The 24,976-nt window shown below is 41.8% G+C and overlaps 1 protein-coding gene across 1 annotated transcript in view; it reads right to left on the bottom strand.

Annotated features, from left to right (window-relative positions):
* The window catches only part of SORCS3 (sortilin related VPS10 domain containing receptor 3), a 566,298-nt gene that overhangs the window by 139,588 nt on the left and 401,734 nt on the right, over nt 1-24,976 (bottom strand). The window contains exon 6 of the mRNA XM_046654523.1: nt 6,479-6,543. Coding sequence (XP_046510479.1) covers nt 6,479-6,543 — 65 coding nt within the window. The remainder of the gene's footprint in view (nt 1-6,478; nt 6,544-24,976) is intronic.

Raw genomic sequence — 24,976 nt, 5'->3', positions numbered from 1 at the left:
GCTCAACTTCTATCCCTTTGGGTCACGTATAAATTGTCAAAAATTGAAAAAGTGAATTAAAATTGTGAAGAAAAAGCAAATTCAGCTCTTCAGGTCTTTTCTAAGAGAAATACCCAGGAGCTATTTATTTTAAATAACAGTGTTAACTCTCAAATACAAATACATAAAAACAAGGAGATTTCAGGAAACTCTGAAAAGTTAGCTTCCATAAGCCTCCTTTTCCTTGACTGGGGAGGGGGTAACCTGTTTGCAGGCATAGTGCAAAACCAAGGACATTGACATTGCTGCAAATGCCTAACACAGCACTTGAGACACGGCAGGTACTAAAAACAAACAAAATCAACAAACCAAAAAAGGTAGCTTTCATTCCTTCCTATTGGTGCTTATGAATTTAGTTTGTGTGAAACTACCAATTGCCCAAAGGAGAATTCTAGTGCCTCCTGCCTTCTAATGGCACCGGGGGCAATCTGGTAGAGTTCTAGACATTTAGAAATCATAGTGACATTGAATATCTTAGGACTCCTGATACTGCATTCAAGGCTCTTTCTACTCCACTTGCCAAATTAACTGACCCTGACTATGATGACTAGATGATGATGATGATGATGACGACAATAAGTAACATTTCTGAATGCTCACTCTGTGTTGTCTGGTATTGCAGGAGCTACATGCATTAAGTGATTTAATTCTTGCAACACCCAATAAGGAGGCAAAATTATTATCATCTCCATTTCATAGAGGAGGAAACTGAAGCACAGACAATTAAACACTACGCCTGAATCCCACAGCTCTAGGAAGTCACAGAGCTGAGATTTCAACCCAGGTGATCTGACACCAGAACCAATGATTTTATCCATTATGTATTTAAACCACGGAAGGAAAATCAGGCTGAAACTTAGATCTGAATTAATGTTCCGGTTCAGTCCCTGTCACTGGCTGTCTCTATGACCTTGGGCAAGCTGTTACACATTTTGGTGCTTTTTGGAAAGTGATGCAATTTGAAAATCTCTTATCTGTTTCAACTTTTTAAAAAATTCTGTGACTTTTACCAAAGACAACCCTATATTCTTAATATACAAAGTGGATTTTAGTGCACCTGCTCTAATTGAACAGAAGACGAGGAGTCTACAGTCCCACTGACTCAGCTCCCCCCTTATCCTTATCTTGGCCTCTGAGTTCTGAGAATCCTGCTAGAGCTCTGAATTACAAGCCCCTGAACTAGTCAAAAATGCAAGGTTCTTTAAGAGCCAATATTCTATGCATCTAGAGCCTCCAGTTTAGGCTGCAGCGCTAACAGTTCCACCTTGTGTGCCCAGCCCATTCGATTACTTGTGACTGCCTGGAATCCTCCAGAAGTATGGGGCTTTCTCTTGGCTTAGTGAGAACGTGCAGCAACTGATTAATGATAGTTGATGGTGGCACCAGGACAAGGAGTGGTGGCATATGTGCTAGGGGTTCTCATTCTAGAAATTTCAAGTCTAGACATCTAAAAACGTTTTGCCACATCCAGGTTCACTCATTACAGTGTTCCTACAGGCACCCACATGGCTTAAGCTTGAGAATTTCCAATGAAGAGGTGCTCACTACTTCACAAAGCAGCCTGTGTCATTTTGGGGTACTCTTAATTGTTACTCTTTTGTTCATTAAACTGAAATCTGCTTCATTGTAAATTTTACTCTACAATAAGTCTCATTAGACAACTGATGAAAAACATAGCAAATTATAAATATACTTCTTATATTTGTTAGTGTTTTCAAACCTGTAAAGTTCCAGAAGATGAGGGATCACCAAAAGGTTAAGAAATTTGCCCAAGATCAAACAGGTTCTAAATGACAGAGTTAATTCTCCAATTTAACTTTTACAGCACCAAGTTGATGCTCTTTCTATTGACACTCAATTGTCTCTTGGATGGAGGAGGTATGGGTATGTGTGAGTGTGTGCACGATTGAGTAACTGTGTGTCAGGGAGAGAAAGAGAGAGAGAATGCACAGGGGACATTCAGAGAAAGAAGATTTCCAGAAGGGAACGGGAGAAAAAGTCATTTGAATCTTAAATCTCATGGCAGAAATAAGTTTCATACTGTTGTTATCCAAACTGGTTGGCTTTGCACTATTTAAATCCTGTCAGGTCAGGAGATAATTTGATGACTTCAGTTTAATCTGGAAGTCTGACTCCCAAAGAAAGGAACCAAGAACGGGGCCAGAGTAGAGATTTCTACATCTAAACAAGAAAAGGGACAAGTTTATTTTGGGGTTCCTCGAAAGTGTGGGAGCAAGGTTTAGAGAGAGGATTGTCAACATCACACCACAGTACTGAAAAGTCATTCTCTATGCTCTTGTACCTGTGGCCCCTTCAGTCTAGAGCACTGCTGTCCAATGGACATAAAATGTGAGCCACAAATGATCTTTTAAAGATTCCAGTAGCTATATTAAAAAGTCAATAGAAAAGTAAGATTAATTTTAACATATTTCATTTAAGTGAATAGATCGACAGTATTATAATTTCATCATGTAACTAATATAAAAATTCTTAATGAGCTATTTTCCATTATTTTATTCATAGTAAGTCTGTGAAACACGGTGTGTATTTTACATACCTAATTTAAACAGTGCATTTCAAGTGCTCAGTAACCACATGTGACTACACAGCCACCATATGGGACAGCACAGGTCTAGCATAACTTTCCCACTTCCCCTTTCTAACACCCCCTTGGGAAAATCCAACTCATCTCCAAAAATGAAGCTTAACCACGACCTCTTTTGTGCAGCTTTCAGTCACTCTTCAGACGCTGAGCTACTCTTCCTTTGGATTCCCATAGCAATTTCTTCATGAGAGTTAAATCAGAGTCTCCATGGCCTTTAGCACATTATATCGCAATAACAATCTGTGTATATATCTGCCTTTCCATGAGCCTGCAGGCTACTCAGTGCTCTTTGTGTCCTATTTATCCTCCACAGCTTAATGCAGAGCAGTGCTGATCGAAGTGGGGTCCACAGGCCAGCAACATCACCTGGGAGCTTGTCAGAAATATGGAATGTGTTTTAATAAGCTCTCTAGATGTCTCAAATGCGTGTTAAATTTTGAGAAGCTCAGATCTAGTACAGTGGTTCTCAATCCTATAGACACTTTAGATTCATCAGGGCAATTTTATAAAGGGTCAATGCCCAGGACTTTCCCCCTAGAGAATCCTCTTTCATTGATTCGTGGTGAGACTGAGGTGAGTGTGTGTGCGTGTGTGTGTGTGTGTGTGTGTGTAAGTTCTTCAGGTGGTTATACTGCTAGGTTTTGAAAACCACTTGTCTTCTGCACATGAAAAATGCTCCATTACAGTGGAGTGAATTGTGAGTAGGTGAATAAATACATTTCTTATTGCTATGCTTTGAAAGTTCCTTATATGTTCTGGCTACAGGTCCTTTGCAAATATTTTCTCCCAGTGTCTTTACTGTCTTCTGAAGTGCAAATGATTTTAATTTTGATGAAGTCCAATTTATCACTTTTTTATTTTGTCAATTTTACTCTTGGTGCCAACCTAAGGTCATAAAGATTTTCTCCTGTTTTTTCCTAAATGTTCTGTAATTTTATATTTTACATTTAGAAATATAATCCATTTTGAGTTAAATTTTGTATAAGTTGTGAATCATAACTTGAAGTTTATTTTTCCCCATATGGCTGCTCAATTTTTTCTAACACCATTTGTTAAAAGTAATATCCTTTCTCCACTGAATTTCTTGTACCCTGCAACCTTGCTTAACCTACTTATTAGTTCTAGGAGCTTTTTTGGGTAGATTCCTTAGGATATTCTACATAGACGATCATATCAATAAGAATAGGAACAGTTTTATTTTTTTTTCCAATCTATATGAATTGCATTTCATTTTTCTTTCTTTATTGCACCGGCTAGGACTTTCAGCATGATGTTGAATAGGTGTGGGAAGGGTGCACGTGCCTGCCTTTGTCCTGCCTGTAGGGGGAAAACATTCAGTATCTCATCATTAATTATGATGTCAGTTGTAGGTCTTTTGTAGGCGTCCTTTATCAGAAGTTCCCTTCTATTTCTAGTGTGTTGAGAGTTTTGTGTTTTAGTTTTTATTCTATCACTAGCTAACTGCGTGAATTGGCAAATTTGAGTGCAAGATACCACATCAGTAAAGAGGAAATAAAATATATGTGCCTTTTTGGCAATGATCAAAAGATAGAGATGTGTGTGTATGAATGTGAGAAAGCACTTACACATACCACAAAAGAAAGGTGACATGTGTTTCATTAGGGTGTGAAATAAAACATGGCCAGGCTAATGCAGTCTTGCTAAGTGCACTTTCTAGAGAAAGATGGGTTAGAGCCAACTCACTAGGTTGAAAGAAAATTCTTTTAACTATTAAAAAAATAATTTTAAAAAACCTAGAAAATGGAACAGAATTAATATACACTATACTTTCACCTAATTGTGGCACACGGCATTTATCCCAGTTATAGTTCCGTCTGCATTTCTCAGTTCTTGACAGTGGGCCAGGGAACTGTCCTATGTGTTTTGCATTTTTAATCTCATTAAAATTTGCAGCAATCCTGCACCATAGGCCTTATCCCAGTTTGGACGAGAATTCTTAAACTTTCAGAAAATAGGTTTAAGCTTAATGTAAGAAATTACCTTACTAAAACAAAACGTAGGAGCTGTCCAGCAGTAGAAAAGGATGTGTCTGAAGCCTGAACTCAGGGAACCTGAGGACACACTGTCAGAGGTTTTGGGGGAAGGGATCCCTACACTAGGTAGGAGGTCAGACAGTCCCATAAACTTTCCTCCAACTCTGAAATACTACAACCACCATAAATCCTATGTATGGCTTAAAAAGGTTGACATAAGAAGCAAAGCCACAGCAAGGGTTGTACTAGCCTGTGGGTCATCTTCTGAGCGCTACTGTCAGCTCTCCTCCTGCTGCCCTGCCCTGCTCCTTCAACCCCCTACATCATCTCATTCTCCCCTCAGGTTCTTTCTCAGCAGTAAGAGGCAGATAATATAATTTTGAATCCAGGCTTCACTACCCTTATGATCAGTGAATTTGAATATGTGGCATTATCTCCCTAAATCTTAAAATAGATCACCTGTTAAAAACCTTTTTTCTTAAATGTCTTTGGGTCATCCTTCATTCCTCCCTGCTTCAGAGACATAACATTTATTCAAAGATCAAATGAGACCAAAAAAAAGGAAAAAGAAAGAAAGAAAGAAAAATAAAGTACTCAGCAGAGTGCCAGACATATAGTAACAAGTGCCAATTGTCTTCCATGTCTTTTAAAAATGAAAACAAAGCAAATAAAATATATTCCCAAACATGCATGTGTTTGGCACGCACCTCTGTTTTGTTTCAAAATCAGTAGATATCTCACGGACAAAGCGCATGCAGTCTTACTTAATGTATTCTGAATGATACTCCAACACCCACAGTCAGGTCAAAACGGAATCTCCCTACATTAATACATTTTAAAATTTCTCTAACTTTCCTCTCCATTTGGTAGACCTATATAACTCTCTGAGTTGGCCAGGGCAAGGATGGGTAACCTCAGATAACAGAGGAAGTTAGCACAGAGGTTAGAGGGTGCTTTCCCCTGGTCTCATAGCTATTAGGTAGCAGAACCCAGGACCCCAAGTCACAGGCAGGTGCCTGTTGTGCTGCACTCCTAGGTCACCACTATTTCCATAGATTATTTGGCTCTATTATTGACCTAGGATATGCTAACTACATTTTCACATATTTTATATATATCATATATTTTCACATATTTCATATATTTTTGTTTAAGTCGACTCTATTTTTCTTGGCTAGGGAAGAGTCCTATAAATACAATCAACTCTGGGAAAAGTAAAATGCTTAAATTGATGCGAAATGATACTTTAACAGTCAAATTCTGTGTAAGACGTGCATAGGTGCACAATACGCAAAGGGGCCACGTTCAAAATCTTGGGATTCCAATGCTTGTCTGCAGACACAATATAGGTTGCTCACCACTGTATCTCCAGAGCCTAGAACAATGCCTGGCACACAGTAGGCCATCCCTGAATATTTCTTGAATAAAAAATTTTGCAAATAATTGCCAGCGACTTTTTTTTGGTAAGCTCGACTATATGAAGTGTCCTTTTTTTAAAGCCGGCAGCCCCTGCAATTTCCTATGTGAATGCAAAATACCACGATGAGCTATGGACATCCCTATTCAAATTACGCTGAAGATGCCAGGAAATTACTAACAGGAGCCTCAAAATTCATCACATTAACTCACATCCCCAGAAAATTCATTCCTGAGCGTTTATTTCAGTGAACCGTCTCCCTTGGGACAGGAGGCCTCTCCCCTACTCTGGGAAATAAAGATGGATATGGCAGTAATGGAGCACAGGGCTTTTCATCTTCCCAAGTCATTAAGATGCAAATTGGGGGAGGAGAGAGCCCTGCAGCAGATCTCCCTGGGCCTAGCCCATGGCCGCAGCACTCACATCCATCCGCTGTCCGCACCTCCATGTGCACCAGGTCCGCCTCCTTGTCCAATCCCGCCACTGACCTGGGGAAGGAAAGGAGAGACAGAAGGTCAGTCACCAAACTGATGGCAGTCAACCAAGCTGGGAAGCATTCAGGGTTATTTCTGGGAAAGCGACTCTTTCAAGAGAGCCTCTCCTGCACTGTGGGGACCTAGAGAATATGGCGACTCACAGCCCCTGCAGCGTGGCGGCCTCTGGCAGCTGTCACGTGGAATGGTCACAATGCATGAGTCTTGGCGTGGTGTTAGTAAGGCAGGACTCTCAAAAACAACATAAGAGTACAGAGTAATATACTCCATAGTAATGCTAGTCTAAATCTCTGTCCTTGCCCCTTCTCCATCACCATGCACCTTCCAAGAAGTTCTCTCTTCCCCATGGTTTTCCACCTCCCTAGTCTTGCCAGACCTGATTACTGCCACTACTTCCTCCCCTCTGTCCTCCCACTGGGATGCCCCATTTTGTCCCCTGGGGAAGGTGGCTTAGCCTCAGTTCTGGCTTCTTGCTTCAAGGCATTCTCACCCTCCAAGTTTGATTCTAGCTACCCTTCCTTCCTCCTGCCTGTGATCAACAAATGTTTGGTGACAAACATTCAAAATCAGGTCTGGACAAGGACATAATTCTCCTGGTGATTGGGGTGGGACACCTTAAAGGTCTATGGACAATAGCCAGAAGAAGGAAGGCTGAGAATCCTTACAAACTAATCCTTGTGGGCCCGTGACCTTCCACACACAAAGCCCAGTCAGCCCTCTCCTGCATGAGGTGTCCAGGCCACAGGAGGACCCAGAAAGTCAGCTAAAAGAGGCAACATAGACATGAAAATGACCACGCACTACAGGGAGATCACAGAATCCACTCTCTCCAGCAAGTTCTTACTCAAAGTCTGTGTGCTCTTATTTTAAATATTATTCCAAGATTGGTTTCCTAGTTTTCCACTCCTCAATAGGTAAGAAGCAGCAAGTTAGAAAGGAAAAGTAGAATTTAAAATGGTGATAACCAACAGCTGATATCCAGACAGCAAGAGAAATAGAAAACCTATGAAAAGCAGACCTAAGAACGCAAACCCAATCTTCCACACCATAAATCTCTACACTTCTCAACAGTCCTGAGGCAATTACCATATCACAGCACAGTTTAGTATTTGACATCTATGCTGAGGGGCTAAAGGCACAGAAAATAGGGAGCGGGGGCTAATTGTATCAGGTTACTCTGTTTAAGAAAATAAAGTTGAAAATGATATATGTTAGGAAAAATAAAATGACTTTTAGCTGTTAATAATTATGCTTTGAATGGCTAAAATTCAGTTACTTAAAAATTTGACTTATATAAAACACTTATTTCCCCAAAGAAATTGAATAAATGAGGCTTTACTCTATTGTCTTACTTTTCGCCATCATTGATCTACTATCTTTTGTTTTGTTTTGTTTTTTGTTTTGTTGTTGTTGTTGTTGTTTTTTATTTTTTTGGAGGAAGATTAGCCCTCAGCTAACTACTGCCAGTCCTCCTCTTTTTGCTGAGGAAGCCTGGCTCTGAGCTAACATCCGTGCCCATCTTCCTCTAGTTTATACGTGGGACGCCTACCACAGCATGGCTGCCAAGCAGTGCCATGTCCGCACCCGGGATCCGAACCAGCGAACCCCGGGCCGCCGAGAAGCGGAACGTGCGAACCTAATCGTTGCGCCACCGGGCCGACCCCTGATCTACTATCTTTTAATTTTTCCTCACCTCATTTCATCCTAAGGGCAAACGCCTAAGGTAAGCAGAGCAGGTATCATTAGTTATAATTGAATGAATGGGAAACTGAGGCACAGAGAAATTGATGTTTGTCTAAGATGATGGAGGAACTAGGCCAGATCTAGAGAGATATACTGACTTCTCATTCCAGAACAATGCCTATCATTCTTGGCTCTTCTCCCTTCTACGTTCAATGTCCTTCATATCCAACCATCATCCTGCTCCATTTCTTCTCCAGCTAACTTTCACCCTTCCTTCACAGCTCACATGGCCTCACCCCTCCAGAAGATCTTCCATCTCTTATCTCATGGAAGAGCCCTTTATCTGCTTCCATACCATCGTTACCTTGGGGGTTCTCAAACTTGGTTGCTTATAAGAGCCACTGGGGAGGTTTGAAATATCTGGATGTCCAGACCCCTTCCCAGATGAATGAAATCAAAGCCTTTGGGGATAAGATCAAGGCATCAGCATTTCTTTAAAGCTCCCAGGTGATTTCCAAGTGCAGCCAAGTTTTAGAACCACTACTCTGAATGGTTCAATCCCATCATTTATGTAATTGCACTTCTGTGTCTTTCATACTTGGATATAAACTTTAAAATCATAGCATCTTGTCTATTCATCTTTGAATCCTTGGCACCTATGTGCTTAGTATATATAGGGTGCTACCAATGTGTTTATTGAATTGGTATATTATTGAATTAATAAACAATCCAATCTCCTATGATAATGCCAAAATTTCAATGCAAAACTTAACGTGAGATCAGACACACAGAGGGCTGAGGGCACCAGAAGAGACTATGTGGACATCTTCTCTGTCGCACAGCTTCCCTGTTTCTTTATAAACAAGTTGGTATTCTCATGATTAGAGGCTTCTCATATATTATTCTCCTATCTTCCCACAAGGTCAATGACAGGGATCCATGGACAGAATTGAAACCATACTGACTAAATCTAACTGTGGTCATCAAGTAAGCTCTATGCTGTATAACAAAAGAAGAAAAGTCCTGGCCTTTTAGGAGCTTAAAATAAGGCAAATAGTACTGATAAAACAAGCACAGAAGCTGTTTCCTCATCCAGGATTGCTCACTCCCTTCCATCTTTCTAAAATCTCACACATAGTTTAAGGCTGAAACCAAGAATAAAGTCTTCCTGGAAGCCTTCCCTGGTCACTCTAGCTCACACTGATCTCCCTTCTTTGCACTTCTAGAGAATTCAGAATCTGGATCCTACATCCTCCAGCACTTGTATTTTTATTAAGTTGCTTGTTTGTTTCTCTTGAGTTAGTCTTGGCTCCCTAGATGGATATCTATGGTTTTGGTCAGCTTAGCACCCCGATAACCCTTCCATCCTTTGCAGAAGTATTCTGTCCAAGTCAAGTCATGTACTTTGGCCAGGGTGACAATCACAGAAGCCCATCCTTGTGAACCCCTAGGATGATGCATGCTCCAGCACAATCATGAGACATCTTGGCTATGCCAATTGGGGCATGCAAGGATAATTCAGAGAACTTCTTCAGGATTTCTTCAACTGGAGCTTGTAGGGAACAATTGTCTTTCCTCTCTGGTCATCAGGGCAAAACTGTTGGGAGAAATGTTTCCAGCCTGACAGGAAAAGCAGATCTAAAGGAATGGTATGGACACTCATAGAGAGAATACACACTGACATTGTGACAGAGAGTCTAACAGACAGACAATGAGAGACAGGGTGATATGAGGGCTGTGGTCCAGAGAGAGACGTGACACAGAAACAGGAGAGAGAGAGAGAGAGAGAGAGAAAGACAGAGATTCATAAAGAAAGAGAGAGCGTAGACCAAAATGGCAACACAGAAGATTCCCGAGGTTCCTTCCTCCCAGGAACACACCTAATGTATACTATACATGGAGCAACTCCCTGTGAAAGAGATTTAGAAACTAGCTGAGTGACTCCTATAAACCAGATGAATGAGAAAATACCCACATCAAAATGGATAGTGTAGTGGAGGAAGAACATTTCCTCTACCCAGTGGGTCCTTCTGGCCGGGCTATGAATTAAACTGACGTGAGAAAGAATAATGGGAGAAAATCAAACAAAGCTTTATAACATGTATACATGGGAGACACTCAGGAAAACTGAGCAACTTGCCAAAATGGTGGCGGCTGTTCCCTTAAGATATCTGTACTCCCACATTCATTGCAATAGCCACAGGATGGAAACAACTTAAGTGTTTGCTGATGAATGAATAGATAAAGAAAATGTGGCATATATATATATATACATATATATATATACACACACATACACAATGAAATATTATTCAGCCTTAAAAAAGAAGGAAATCCTGTCATTTGAGACAACATGGATGAAACTGGAGGGCATTATACTAAGTGAAATAAACTAGTAAGTGAAAGACAAATATTGCCTATATTGCATGATATCACTCAGATGTGAAATCTGAAAAAAAATTCAAACTCATAGAAACAGAGCAAAATGGTGGTAGACAGGGGCCAGGGGGAGGCGGGCAGAAATAGGGAGAAGTTGGTAAAGAATACAAGCTTTCAGTATAGGATGAATAAGCTCTGAGGATCTAATGTGTAACATAGTGACTATGGTTGATAATACTGAATTATATAATTGAAAATTGCTAAGAGAGTAGAACTTAAATGTTCCCATCAAAAAAACCTCTAGATTTCACAGTGGTTACATATATCAAATCATCATATTGTACACTTTAAATATCTTACAACTTATTTTTCAGTTATACCTCAATAAAGATGAAATTTTTAAAAAAAGAAAGAAACAGACACAGCGATGATGGATGTGTGAGCATGCACACACACACACACACACACACACACACACAAACAGATCTAGAGAATCTAGAGCATCACAGATTCACATAAACAGAGAAATGCACTGAGAGACAGACAGTTAGATGCATCTGAAGGTATTTAAATCTGAATCCATTTGTGTGATGGCTAATTTTATGTGTCAACTTGATTGGGCCATGGGGTGCCCACATCTCTAACTAAACATTATTCTGGATGTGTCTTCTTGGTTGTTTCTGGATGAGATTAGCATTTGAATTAGTAGACTCAGTAAAGCAGATTGCCCTCCCAGTGTGGGTGGGCTTCATCCAATCCATTGAATAGAACAAAAAGGAGGAGTATGGGAGAAGTCACTCTCTCTGCCTGAATATTTCCAACCTGGGAAATTGGTCTTCTGCGCTCAGAGTGGAATTTAGACCACTGACTCTCCTGGTTCTCAGGACTTTGGACTCAATCTGGAACTACACCACCAGGTCTGCTGGATCTCCAGCTAGAAGATGGCAGGCTAGGGGAATTCTCAGCCTCCGTGATTGCATGACCCAATTCCCTCTAATAAATCTCTCTCTCTCTCACCATATATATGTATATATAGGTTCTGTTTCTCTGGAAAACCCTGACCAATAAAATATTTTTCTCAGATCCATCCAATCTCGCAGCCTGTTTACCCACATAAACCCATAACATACCTTTGTGAGAGTGTTTGTATATTGATTTGCATAAGCTATCAATTACAAATAGATTCTTATTAATATACAACCCATCAGACAGTGAGCTTCCTAAGGACAGAGACTTTAATTATCTTTCTCTGATATTTACTACCACGCACAGCTCAGCATTAGGCACATCTTCAGATTAAATGATTGAGGTGACAGATTTGTACTTTAAAGCTGCTCTGTCCCTGGGTCCACATGGCAAGAGATTAAGCTGCTCAGCTGGCCAGAGATGGAGCAGAAGAACTTGGGTGCTGAGAGTAAGGAGAAACCTCTTGCCCTTATTCAGAGCACCAAGCAATGCCACTGCCCACTTTCTAAGCAGGACTGCTGGCATGAGCCTAGGGTTTCTAAATATCTGCACTGTTGACATTTTGGCCTGGATAATTCTTTGTTGTGGGGGCTGTCCTGTACATTACAGGATATTTAGCAGCATCCCTGGCCTCTACTAGATGCAGTAGCATCTCTGAAGTTCTAACAACCAAAATTTCCTCTAGACATCGCCGACCATCCTCTGGGGGCATCAGTGGCCCCAGCTGAGGACCACTGCCTCAGCTGGAGACGTTTAAGTGATGCCTGGACTCTGTGCCTCCGCTGCTACCAAGGCAGCAAAATAAGAGATTTCACTTTTCTTCACCTAGTCCTAACACTGCTGAGATGCCCTGAAACTACTGCTATTCTGGGCCACACCATCTCACCAGGAACTATCTGACATTCATCAAGTGGAAGCAATCAGGTCCCTAATCTAAAAGCCCCAACGAGCCCCTACTTCTAAACACCTAATGGAAGGAAAGTGCACACAAATACAGCAAGCAAAGAAATACGAGATGCAGATATTTGGTGATGTTTTTGGGAGGTAGAGGTTGTAAGGATAAACTTGTGGGGACGTTTGGGAAAGTACATATGGTAATAATGATAAATGCTAATGGGTATTGGGACCATCCACACGTCAGGCATTGTGTTTGATGTTTTACAAGCACTATCTTAATTAATCCTCAAAATGAGTCTTTAAAGAAGGTATCATTCATCTAATTTTCATCCTCAGTAAAATGGGGAGAATAAGAGAGATTAAGTAATATGCCTAAAGTCACATGATAATAACAATTTATAGATAGTGAGAGCACTATGTGTCAGGCACAGTTTTAAATGTAAATGGTGATCTCATTTAATCCTCATAGCCTATGAGACTGGAATCATTCCCTTTCCATATTTTAAAAGGGCAGAATTAGGCATTGAGAGCTTAGACAACTTGCTGGAAGTCACACAGCTGGGAAGCAGCAAAACTAGGGCTTGAACCAGGCAGGTGGCTTTGAGCCAGGAGCTTAACGTGCCCTGGGAGCTGCCTCTCCTAGCTAATGAGAGGAGGGATGGGGTTTGAAGCCAGCCATCTCTCCCAGTGTCAAAGATCATAACCATTGTGCACCACTGCCTCCTCTCCCTACATATGTAAGTCCTTTAAAGAAGCACTATAGGAAATATAAATGCATTCTGTATACATTTTTAATATCTTGGAAAATTTTGGTTCTAGAGTACGTGAACTGGGAGGTACTTATGGTGGTGATAATCAGTAAGAAGAAAAAACACTGTAATAGAAAAAGGAGCTTGGGCTGAGGGTAGAGGAGTAACAAATGGAGATTTTTATAGAAAAGCCTAAGAAGCACAAATACAGTTGAAGAAAAGAAAATTTGGGGCTTGGGCTTCACTGTTTTCAGGTCTATGAGGATGGAATGAGCCAAGGCATGTATATGAGAGACAGTGAAAATTCTCATGAGTAGAAGGAGGCAGGCCTGCTCAGGCATGCCAAGCAAGTTAATAGTTGCCCCTGACACGTCTTCCATTTTAAGCATCCAAGTTCCCCCACATTTCCAAGACCAAAGTGCGGCCAGGGCGGACTGTAGGTCCAGGAGCAGTATCCAGTGCAGAGCCAGTTATGGCAGAGATCAAGCTCCCCATGCTTAATGTTTGCAACAAAGTAAAAATGAATTTGCAAACACTCCATTGAAGTCATCTTGAAGGAAACTCCTGGAAAGTTTCTAGAAAGTATCAGATGGTAAAGAGAAATTGTATCGGTATGTATTATTACTAACACAAAATGAAAACAAGTCATCAATAGTGCCTTTATTTGGTTATGTTGTCTTCCTGGCTTTAATAAAGTGACTATAAAACAAAATTTAATGGAACAAAATAGAGTTAAGGTATCAAGAACAGGTACAAATCTATGAAAGTCCTTATGAATATTATAAAACTCCTCATAGTAAATTCCTTACCACAAGATTTTTCTGAAACCTAACACTCATAATTGTGTAAAAACTAATCTTTTCCAGGGGGTCCTCCCATTCTTCCTCAAGAAGGGAACTATGATCAAGCCCCGCTGTGCAAACTCCCCATCACATTTTGCCCATATACACCAATAATGATTTTTAGTTTCCACATCTGTAACATGGGAAGATCATAATACCTACTTCATAGAGTTATATGGGGACTAAATGAGCTAAGTAGTAAACACTTAGAACAGTGCCTGACACAGAAAGAATTCTCTACATTTGAGCTATTATTATTTTTTATTTGGAGGACAGGATAAACTAACCTGCTTTCCCACCTGACTTCATCCCTCCCTCTTGCCCGAGTCCCACATGTGCTGAGTGCCTAATAAGACAGAACTGTTCTAGGCACTGGAGATGAAAAGGCCCTGCTGTTGAGGAGTTCAGGTCAGGTAGCTTTCTCCCTCTCCAGATTGATTGTACATCACAAATCCTGCAAACTGACTCTTGCTAAGGGCTCCAATAATGACCTGTTCTCTCCAGTGTAGAAATTATACTGGATTAATTATACTGAATTGCAAGTGTCTTTTTTTTTGCCCATGTGACAAAATCCTTGACCTCATGGGCTTTTGCTGGGTGTTACATCAACATTTCCACCACAGTGCTTGGCACATCATAGATCATCAATAAATATTTGTTGAATGAATGATCACAACACTTTCACTCAGTCAGATGAACTTCATAAAGCCCTGTGTAAGCCTTGAGCTCATGCTTGGGTCTCAAAGAAAACCTTCCTTATGCCCCAGAGACCTCCCTTTCCTGCCTGTGCCCCAGACAGTGTTCACCATGTGGATTGCTTAACTGATGCAGAAAAAGGAAAAAAAGAAACCTATACAGACCTGAATAACACGTGAGGTGGTTTCCTCCTGGGGATATTTAATTTTATAACAATTAACTAATCCAACATCAGCACACGAGGATCATCTGAAACTCTGAGAGGAAGGGTAGTGATTATTCTCCAAAACCAAGAGCCCTCTGCATTCTAAGCAAGGACACAGGGAATGAAAAGAAATAAGAAGCCATCGCCAAAGCTCCAGGCAAGAAACTGAAATCAGCTCCTAGACCCATCCACTCACAGATGCTACTGACGGAAGTACCTGGAAAACATCAAGTGGCTTTCAAACTTATTTTTAGTACCTGAGCCCTCTGTTCAAACACAGTCTCCAAGTCTAACATATAAAATAGGTCAAACAGGAACTTATCAGGAATCGTTAATGGCTCACTCAGACTCAAGAGTGCCTAAGAGCGCTGGATGCAGCAACATTTGAAACACCCTGATCTCATTCAACTTCTTCACTTCCTACATCAGGAAACTGGTCGCACACAACTGTCCAAAGACACACTGGCTGTTCTGTGCCGTGTGGCCCTAGAATTTGGAACTTCAGCCCAGCCTCTCCATAACACATTTGGCTGCCCTGAGAAAGCGGCAGGGCTCAACTCCTGTGTGTCTTCTCTCCTTGTGGATGTGAATCCCAGTGCAAGACCTTTCTCAGAAATAAGAAAACTGGACATTGGGGTATGTACAAGGGAGGTGTTGAGAGTAAAATGCGGGTAAGGTCAAGGTACAATGCTTTACGAACTGATTAGCTAGACATTTAAACTTCAAAATAATCTTATCTCAACATATTTCTCCAGTTCACACCACATTCTCCCCCTTTATGTTTTTGCTCACGCTGCCCCTTGACCCGGAACACTCCCTCTGTTCCACTCTGCGTAGTCCCTGCTTATGGCCCAGCTCAATACCTACTTTCTAGGAAAGCTCCTGACCTGGGCTGAATATTGTAGAATATTTGCTTGGGAAACTTCCTATTTTTAGGAATAGGAATAGGAATAGGCATTCAGTATTCTTACTGAATACCAAAGCACAGGCCCGACTCCCAGAAATTCTGGTTGAATTGTTCTGGAGCAACAGTCCTCTCACATTTTAGTAGCATCAGAATCTCCTTGTTAAAACACAGGTGCTGGGCTCCACCCTCAGAGCTTCTGATTCAAGAGGTCTGGGGTGGGGCCCGAGAATCTGCATTCTTAGCAAATACATACACGATATGATGGTGATAGTCAGGGATACATTCTGAGAACCACCAGCCTGGAGTGTAGTCTAGGAATCAATAGCTTTTAGATGTTTCTGGGTGATAAGAATGGCAGTCAGAGTTGAGAATCACTCATTAGAGCTTGAAACACAACCTCCACGAGCTCAACTTGAAACAGCCTCTCTTTTCGTGTGTCAGTGGAGTAGTTAAGACCATGAATTCTGGAATCAGACTTTGAATTAGTCTTGGATCCATCTTTTACTAACTGTGAGATCACAGGCAATTTACTTAACTTCTCTATGCCTCAATTTTCTCATCCGCACAGTGGGGCAATAATAATAGCACCCTTCTCTTTGTTTTTATGAGAACAAAATGAATTAAATGCATATAGAACATTTAGAAGACAGAGAGGCATGTGTTAACACTTAACACTATACAACACTTACTATTATATTGCCGACATTAAGTGCAACTAATATTTATTGAGCATCTAATGTACCAAGAATTTTACTATCAACTTAATATGTCATCTCAATCCCTAAACAAACTTTTGAGATCAGTAGAATGATCTTTTCTTTTTTCTTCTCAGATGAGGAAGTGGAAATTTTGAGATGTCAAATTGCCTAACCATTGGCGCAAAGTGAGAGATGGCCCCTGGATTCAAACACAGTCTGACATCTTACTCCACCTTCAGTTATTTGTGTCCCTGAATTTTTTATCCTTCTTGATTGTGGTATCCTTACAGACAGGCTCTAGATCTGATTAAATTATGTTTTCCCTGGTGCCTAGCACTGTGCCTTGCCCTGCATTTATTAAGTATCTGTTGAGTGGATGAAGAAATACACAGATGAGAATGATAACCTCAGCAGTATGTTTAGAATAAATGTTGAAAATAGCTCCATAATATGGTGAAACAGATTTCATTCATTTAATTAATCTCTAGACAATTAAGTGAATAAAGTCTTCATTTTACATGATTATGCTGCCATTTTCACCATTTATCCTCAAAGCAATATTGGATCTGTCAAACACAGTCATCTGTGAGTTACTTGACAAATGTGATCATCCTGTGAAAATGCTGGAGCAGCAAAAACTCAGGGATCTCATCCAGCTCAAATGAACATGGTTCCTATAGTGGGGATTTTGGGAACTTTCCCCTCAAATCATAATCATCATAATCCCCTGCCTCTGTCAACTGCTGGCTCCCCCAAGATCCACAGATTTCTAGATATAGACCCCCAAGCCCATGGCAGTACTATTTGGCCCATCCCTTTTCTACAGCTGATTAGACCAGGGCTAGACACCCAACCCAAGCTGGGTCAAAGGTATTTGTTTCCCAGACTTTAGAATTGGTTTGAGAGATTGTAGCATGCAACTTGGAGTAACTTGTCCTGGACACCTTTAACTGTTTTGTCAGAATGAAGAGAGAAGCAGAGATTAGAGACAGAAAGAGAACACTATGTGAGATTCTGGAATATGGTCCTTTTGGACGTCTAACTGCATTTCTTCTCTTGGATCCTAATTATTCTCTCTCTTTAATTCAGCTCGCTCAAGTTAGTTATTATTTCTTGCAACCAGAGTCATTACCAATATTCCCGCTAAAAGTTGCTCAGCATCTGCAGGGCCTTCTCATGACACTTGGATTGGTTACTGTCCCTTTAGCATTCTGTTCTCCCAGTAAATTAAAAGGGCCACCGACTACTAGATCAGGGTCTTTCAAACTATGGGCTGCGACCCATTAGTGGGTCATGACATACATTTAGTGGATCACAACCCCTAATGTTTTTTTTTTGTAAAATAGAATGCAATGAAATAGAAAATACCAGACAGCATCTCATGTGGTAGACTAAGTATTTTTCATGTAACTTTGTTTGAGATATACAGAAAGATACAGGTTTATGCTGGGTCACAAGTATAACCTTTCTAACTAGGGAAGCATTTAAAAAACAAAAAGAAACTATATATGGTCTAATTTAATATATTTCTAAATTCTAGATGGTTGGAACCAAACCCAGCAGTCACATGAAATATTTTCAGGACAAGATATACATACATCAAGAGGTCACTCCCAAGAAACAAGGTGGCTGAACTCAACTGAAGAATCTCAGTGAACTGTAGCCAACACAATGCTAGATGCTGGCAGTAGTCATTTGAGTTGAGCTCTGGACACTGGGTTTTTGTGATTGTGTTAATGTAGTGACAATCCATGAGGCTTTACCTAAATACAACCAAACATCTGACCTACTAGGAATATGACCAGTAATCCCTTGGTAAGCACTTACTGAATACCTACTATGTGTGAGCATTTGGGGAGTTGCCAGACAGCCTACCACATGTCCCATTTGTTTGCTGCATACATGTGGGCACCAGCCTGGCATAGCTCTAGTAAATAGCTATCTAATTCCAGACAAGGTGTTGTTGTATAACACAGCCTAAAAAAGACAACCATTGCTCATGGAAGAACTATTAACTCTACAAGATGTGCTAAATGTATTGCAACATTTGCAGAGTGGTTGCAGAGAATGAGCCTTGTTCCTAGCCATTTGATTTTGGAACTATCACTCAAAGACTCCACTCCCTATCTCCTGAGTGCATACTATTCCTTTATTAGTTACTAATGGCATGACACTTAAAGAGGCCTTCAAAGAGCTTGCAGTCTTGTTGGAAAGGTACACTAGATCAGGAAGGGTTTCAAGGAGATAGAAGACAAAGATTAGGCTTGAAGAATGTGTGGGAATAGAAAGTCAGGGAGAAGAGAGGAGTGATAATGATACAGGGCATGGTGGTACAAATGGACATGTTGGAGGGGTAGGATACTGGGCAGCAGTCATGAAAGATCACTCTGGGGACGGAATAAGAAAGAAGCTGAAGGCAAAGAAAAGCCGCCATCCCAGGAATTACGGATCGGTTCTCACAAACTCGAGTCTACAACATTCGCTCCATTTTGGTTGTACCATTGGACAAATTCTTCTGTTTCTGAAAGTGTATTCTATTTCCTTAGAAATCAGCTTGTACAAAGGTAACTTTGCAAATTGGTTTATTTAGAAAACTCAAGGCCTTTTAAAATTTTTCTTTATCGTTTACTTTTAGTATTGATGTGCCTAAAATATTACAACTTGGAGCATGGCGACCCCCAAACAGTGGCACTTTGGGGAGATCTTCTCACTTCATCACTTACTTAGTGATGGGCCTGACTTAGGGCCTGAGTCAACACCCATGGCCACTAGGGTAGGATGCAAGCCAAAGAACAAGTAAGGTAAATTCAGAACAAAATTAGTGCCCACTGAACTGTCCCAGACCACCAAACTCTGCCATGTAAGAAGAGCGGAAGGAGGCATTTTGATTGGCAAGAATTTTCGTGAAAACTTGGATTGAAAAGGGGCACCTTTCTATTGTCCCCACGGTCACATTGCAGGGTCTACTCTGGACAGAGCACCACACTAACTAAATAATTCACCTCACTTATTCACATAGAGGTTCTGAGCACCTACTATGAGTCTGGTACCAAAAAGATGACAGGAGAGGGAAGATGCAAAGATGAGTAAGAGAAGGTTCCAGCTCTCCAGAAGCTCAGACTGATATGGGAAACAGAGGTAGGCAGATTATTTGTAAGAATATGTGGCATGTGTTTAATAGCAGGGTATTCTGCACAGAGTGTTGTGGGAGTTCACAAAGGGTTTTAGAGTGAGTAGGAGAGAGAGGGGTACAAATAAACAAGATACAAATAGATCCTGTTGGCCCTGTGACTCCCAAAGCAAGTATTTCCCAAGAGCTTCCTGTGTGTCCAGCATGGAGATAGGTCATAAGAGGAGGGTCCAGGGACCAGAGGCAGTTGAGGAGTTGGTAAATTGAGGTAGGATATAATATGAAAGAGAAATAAGTTCATAAAGATATAGAGACTAGCTAAGAAAAACCATTAGGAATGAACAAAACCTGCACTGCCCCCACATTTCCCAAGCTGGAGCTTGGAATGACAAAGTTAGTGTCTGTTGGGGTTCCACTGATCACACCGGGTGCTATTTATAACTCATAATATGTTTTTAGGACAAGACCTTGTGTCTTCTATAATCCAGTGGTTAAGAGGGGAGCTTGGAAATAATAGGTCCTAGATTCTAATCCTGGCTCTACACCCATTAGCTGTGAGACCTTGGAAAAGCTAGTTAACCTCTCTCAACTTCCAATTCTCCGCAATAATTGAAATTTCATTATTCAATCTTGATGAGGATGAAATGAAATGATACTTGCACATATTTAGTGAATGTGTACACTAGATTCCAGGAACCTTATTGAGTATACACGGACAGATACATACATGTGCACAAACGTGCATACACATGCATGCTCATTTCAATACCTACTGATTATGCAGAAAGTGTCTAAGAAAATATCACACTGGACTGTGGTAGAAAGAACACTGGACTGGGGCAAAGACCTCGGTTCTAGTCATAGTCTATTCACTGACAGTGTTGTGGCTTTGCATACATTGCTTGACCACTCTGGGTACAGCTTCTCTGCCTGCAAATGGAAGGGGTCGCCAGGGCTGTAGTGTGGGGGGTGCCTGGAGATCGTCTCCATCTTTGGTCTCTGGTGTCAGGTTACTCCGCAGCTGAGGAGCATGGAGGCATGTGAGCTCCTCCTTTGCACTGACAGCTCTAACACCCCTGACGGTGGGACTCCTCCCTGCCCTCTCCTCAGAGGGGAAACTTATCTAATCAAGTGAGTGCATTGGACTGCCTAGAGGAACTTGCTGCTGGTGAGGTCCCTGAAGTGTCACTCACTACCAGCAGGGCCCATACCCAGCCGGAAAGGGCTTCTCTGAACACCTCTGTGCTTCCAGAACCCCCCTGTACCTGCACCTCCATGGGGACCGGAAGATGGAGCAGGATATGGACAGATGAAGTTGCTCCTGAGGATCAATGAGCAGGAGGTCCCAGCACTTTACAGTTTGCAGAGTACTTTCCCATCATCGTCTAATTCCATTGCCTTAATCTTGGGAGATAGATATCGTTGTTCCCATTCCACGGATGAGTAAAGTCAGAAAGCTGAGGTCACTGCAGATCATCAAGTAGAGCTGGGGCTCCCATTTGGCTCTTCTGACTCTGAGCCCAGATCTCTCAGTACTGCAGGTTATCCCCAACGGCCTCTCAGAGAAGCCACGAGGCCACGTGTAATTAGAGGCAAGATTATGTGGTACCGACTAGAAGTGCTGGAGGAATTCAGAGAGTTAACTAAAAAGGGCAAAGGACATTAGAGAGACAGCTTAGGAGATGTTTTGTGGAACTTCTAGAGAAGAAAGAGAAAGGAGCCAGGTGTATTTATAGATTAATAATGTGCAGAAGGGGGGAAAATGTGCTGCCTCCAGCAATTCTCATCAAGTTAATGGATGTTGCCAATTACTGTGGTAACATTTTTAATTGTATCTTAGCTCTGAAGAGAATAAAAACAGAATTTCCTAGTCTTTGCCTCAGGACTGTTAAGGGCTCACATTCTGGTCCATTATACCAGCACAGATATAGCTGCCTAGAGTCTACACTGACAGCCCACTTCATAGGAAAGCCTTACTCACAGCTGTCCCAGACCTAATTGGAGTAGAAAGGGGTAGTTAGAAAAGGGCATCTGCTTCATGGGTTCGTGTGTGTAAATGGGTCTGGAAGACAATAGTTAAGTGTGTGAGGGAACAGGCTGTAATCACATGGGGATCCTCATGAAGAAGACAATACCCACAGCATCCCCAAAGATAATGTAACGATAGCTAGCATCTGTGTGCTATCTTACGGTGGTTGGTCCCTGTGATATAATACCTCGTGTGTGTGATCTTATTTAATACTCATGATAATTCATATGATTATTTGAATAATGTCTGCTTCCCCTCCAGACTGTAAGTTTCTTGAAGGGAGAGGGTCTTGCCTGCTTTGCCCACATGGTCACTCCACTTCCTAGCACAAAGCTGGTACTCAATCATGTTGTTGAACAAATACTCAAAACTCCTACAAGGGAGGTGCAATTTTTGTCTGCATTTTACTAATGCAGGGCTAGAGGCTCAGAGAGGCTAACCGGCTTGTCTAAGCCCCTGCAGCTAAGAAATGGCAGCTCCTGGATTTAAATGCAGGTTAGATAGACTCAGCTCCAGAGCACATCCTGGGATGCCACCACGGAGGCTGCCTTCTCGACTGCAGAAAGAGGAAAGGAGGAGAGAAAATGACTGACAGGTGCTAATCAGCTATTCTGTGCCACGCACCTTATTTCTTTATATCTTTTCATCCTAAGAAGAAACTTTTGAAGCACAAAATGAAAATGCTGAAACGGAGGTCCTGAGAATTTAAGTGACTTGCCCTTGATTTCTCAGGTAGGAAGAGAGAACAGGGAAGATTCAATGATTCCATAACTCAACCTCAACAGAACTTCCCTTTGCTTCATGGCTTCCCAGAGAGTGACATCATACATGTCAAACTCCATCCTGAAAACAGAAGGCATTGAGGGGAGGAAAATAAAAGTGTACCGTTTCCTGTTCCCTCACACAAATCCTTTAACAACAACTTGGGGACAAATTGTGACACAGGTAATTCTTCTCCGATGACCCCCCATCCCTGATCCCAGCTGCCCCTTCAGTACTTCTGTCTCTAATTTCTACATCCAGTAGCCTCATGCTCCTCACCCTCATGCCTCCACCTCCTGTCCCAGAGCCCAAGATAGTCCCCCACGTAGGCCTGCCCTTCTGGGATAATATTCTTGGCTCTAAAATCAACCATCAGCAGCCCGTGGATATGCTCAGGTCTTCAGCCAACAGCAGCCAAAGGAGAGACTGAATGAATGAAAAGATCTCCTTCAATAACAAGCAAGGACCTTTCGAGAGGGGCAGCAGAGCAAACCGATGTTAACTAGTTACACTTACTATGCGTGTACCAGCCGCAGAACACCTTCTGCTTAGCATCATGCTCTAAACCTCGGGACGTGAGTGAAATACCCCCATTGCCGAGGCCTAGAAGGGATCACAGTCTAAGTGTACACAGATACACAAACACCCCCTAGATCTCTGTACCTGGGACCTGTACAGAGAGCTCATGCCAAAAGCCCAAACTTCCCAGTTTAGAAAACTCAACCTGGCTAATCTGAGGATCAGCCATCTTCAATTCGGAGTTAGCACTGGTCCCTTCCTGCCTCTTCCTCTTTCTCACTTCAACCTTGTTTAGTATTTTTTTTTTTTTTTTGAGCAAGATTAGCCCTGAGCTAACATCTGTGGCCAATCCTCCTCTTTTTTCTGAGGCAGACTGGCCCTGAGCTAACATCTGTACCCATCTTCCTCTACTTTATATGTGGGATGCCTGCCACAGCATGGCTTGATAAGCAGTGCATAGGTCCACACCCAGGATTTGAACCAGAGAACCCCAGGCCACCGAAGTGGAGTGCGTGAACTTAACCACTGTGCCACCAGGCCAGACCCAGTATATTTTACTCCAAGGCAGTGACAGAGTATAGTGGGTTAAAGGATGCATTTTGCACTCAGAGAGACCTGGGTTCAAATCCCAGGCCCCCAGCCACCAGCTAACTGACTTTGACATGCAACTGACCTCTCCAAGCCTTAGAGCATCATCTCTGAAAAGGAAATAATAATAATACTTACCAGCAAGGGTTGTTGTGAGAATTAAACTCACCTCAAAGTGTTGTAAGAATTAAACTAGGTAACAGTATGACACTTCTAGTACAGGTTTAGGAATACTCAATACATGTCAGTCATTAGTACTTCTAGTCTTCTCAATGGATGGTCAGTCTTTGACCCCACTATGGTCATGAACCCCCATCCCCACATTTTACCTGCATAGACACTGCTGTAGGCATATCTCCCAGCTAAGAGGAGAAGCAGGCAAAATCAGCAGACCCTATCCATAGGCAGAGCTGTTTAATCTACCACCAAAAAAGGATTCTTCCTAAGCCCCAGCACATTCCAGAGGTATCATGTGAAAAATCCCAGGCCCTGGAAAACTGAGCCCAAGATGAGCATGCACAGCCCTGGCACAGGGCAGCAACATCCTGTGAGATATTGCTCACACCTGCCTCTGTTGGCCTGGAGACGGACTGCCCATGGGAAGAGCAAGAAGACAGGCCCTCTGGGACAATTAAACTCAACCACACACTCTAGAATCCTCTCTTGGGAGTCATTCCGCCTAGTCCAGGGTAGGGGCAAGATCACTTAATAGGCCCTTTTTCATCTTTAATTCCTCTGAATCTGAAAGTTTACAAGATCAATTGCTAAGAAGGCTAATGTGAGGAGATGAGGCAGCAAGTTGCTCTGGGACCAGAGTCAGCTAATTCCTTAGCTTCTAACTAGAGCCCACAGGGACCCACTTATATAAAGCCTGAGAACTCGCTTTGCTCAATTGCCCCTCCCATCCGTAAACCCCCTCTAAATAAAGAATTTAAATTGCAACCCAGCAAGAATAGCATATCAACCTCCAGGAGCCAGCACCTCCCAGGAATCTCAGGAAGATCTGCTTAGAACACTTAGGCTTTTGCCCAGGGTCGTGTTCCTGAGTTCAGAGCCTGCTCCTCACAGTCTTCACACCAAAGGTCCCAGGGACCTTGCATCTTGAAAGACCATCTGAAGCAATGTAACATCATCAACCAGTCAATGGGCTCTCAAACTGCATGGATTTAAATTCCATTTCTACTTCTTTCTAAGCTTTGGTTTCCTCATCTGTAGATGAAAGAAACAAGAGAGCTTTGTGGGCGTATAACTAAATAAAGCCAGTTATGTGCTTAGCATGGCACCTGCACTTAGTAATTTCTAGTTATCATTCACTGTCCACTATGCTTGGGCCACCTGGTGCCAGCACACTGTGCTCATTCAAGGATTACGTCAAAA

The sequence above is a fragment of the Equus quagga genome, chromosome 2 (assembly GCF_021613505.1).
Source record: "Equus quagga isolate Etosha38 chromosome 2, UCLA_HA_Equagga_1.0, whole genome shotgun sequence".
NCBI classification, from domain to species: domain Eukaryota; kingdom Metazoa; phylum Chordata; class Mammalia; order Perissodactyla; family Equidae; genus Equus; species Equus quagga.
The sequence above is the reverse complement of the archived record's forward strand: the minus strand, read 5'-3'. Positions and strand labels throughout refer to the sequence as shown.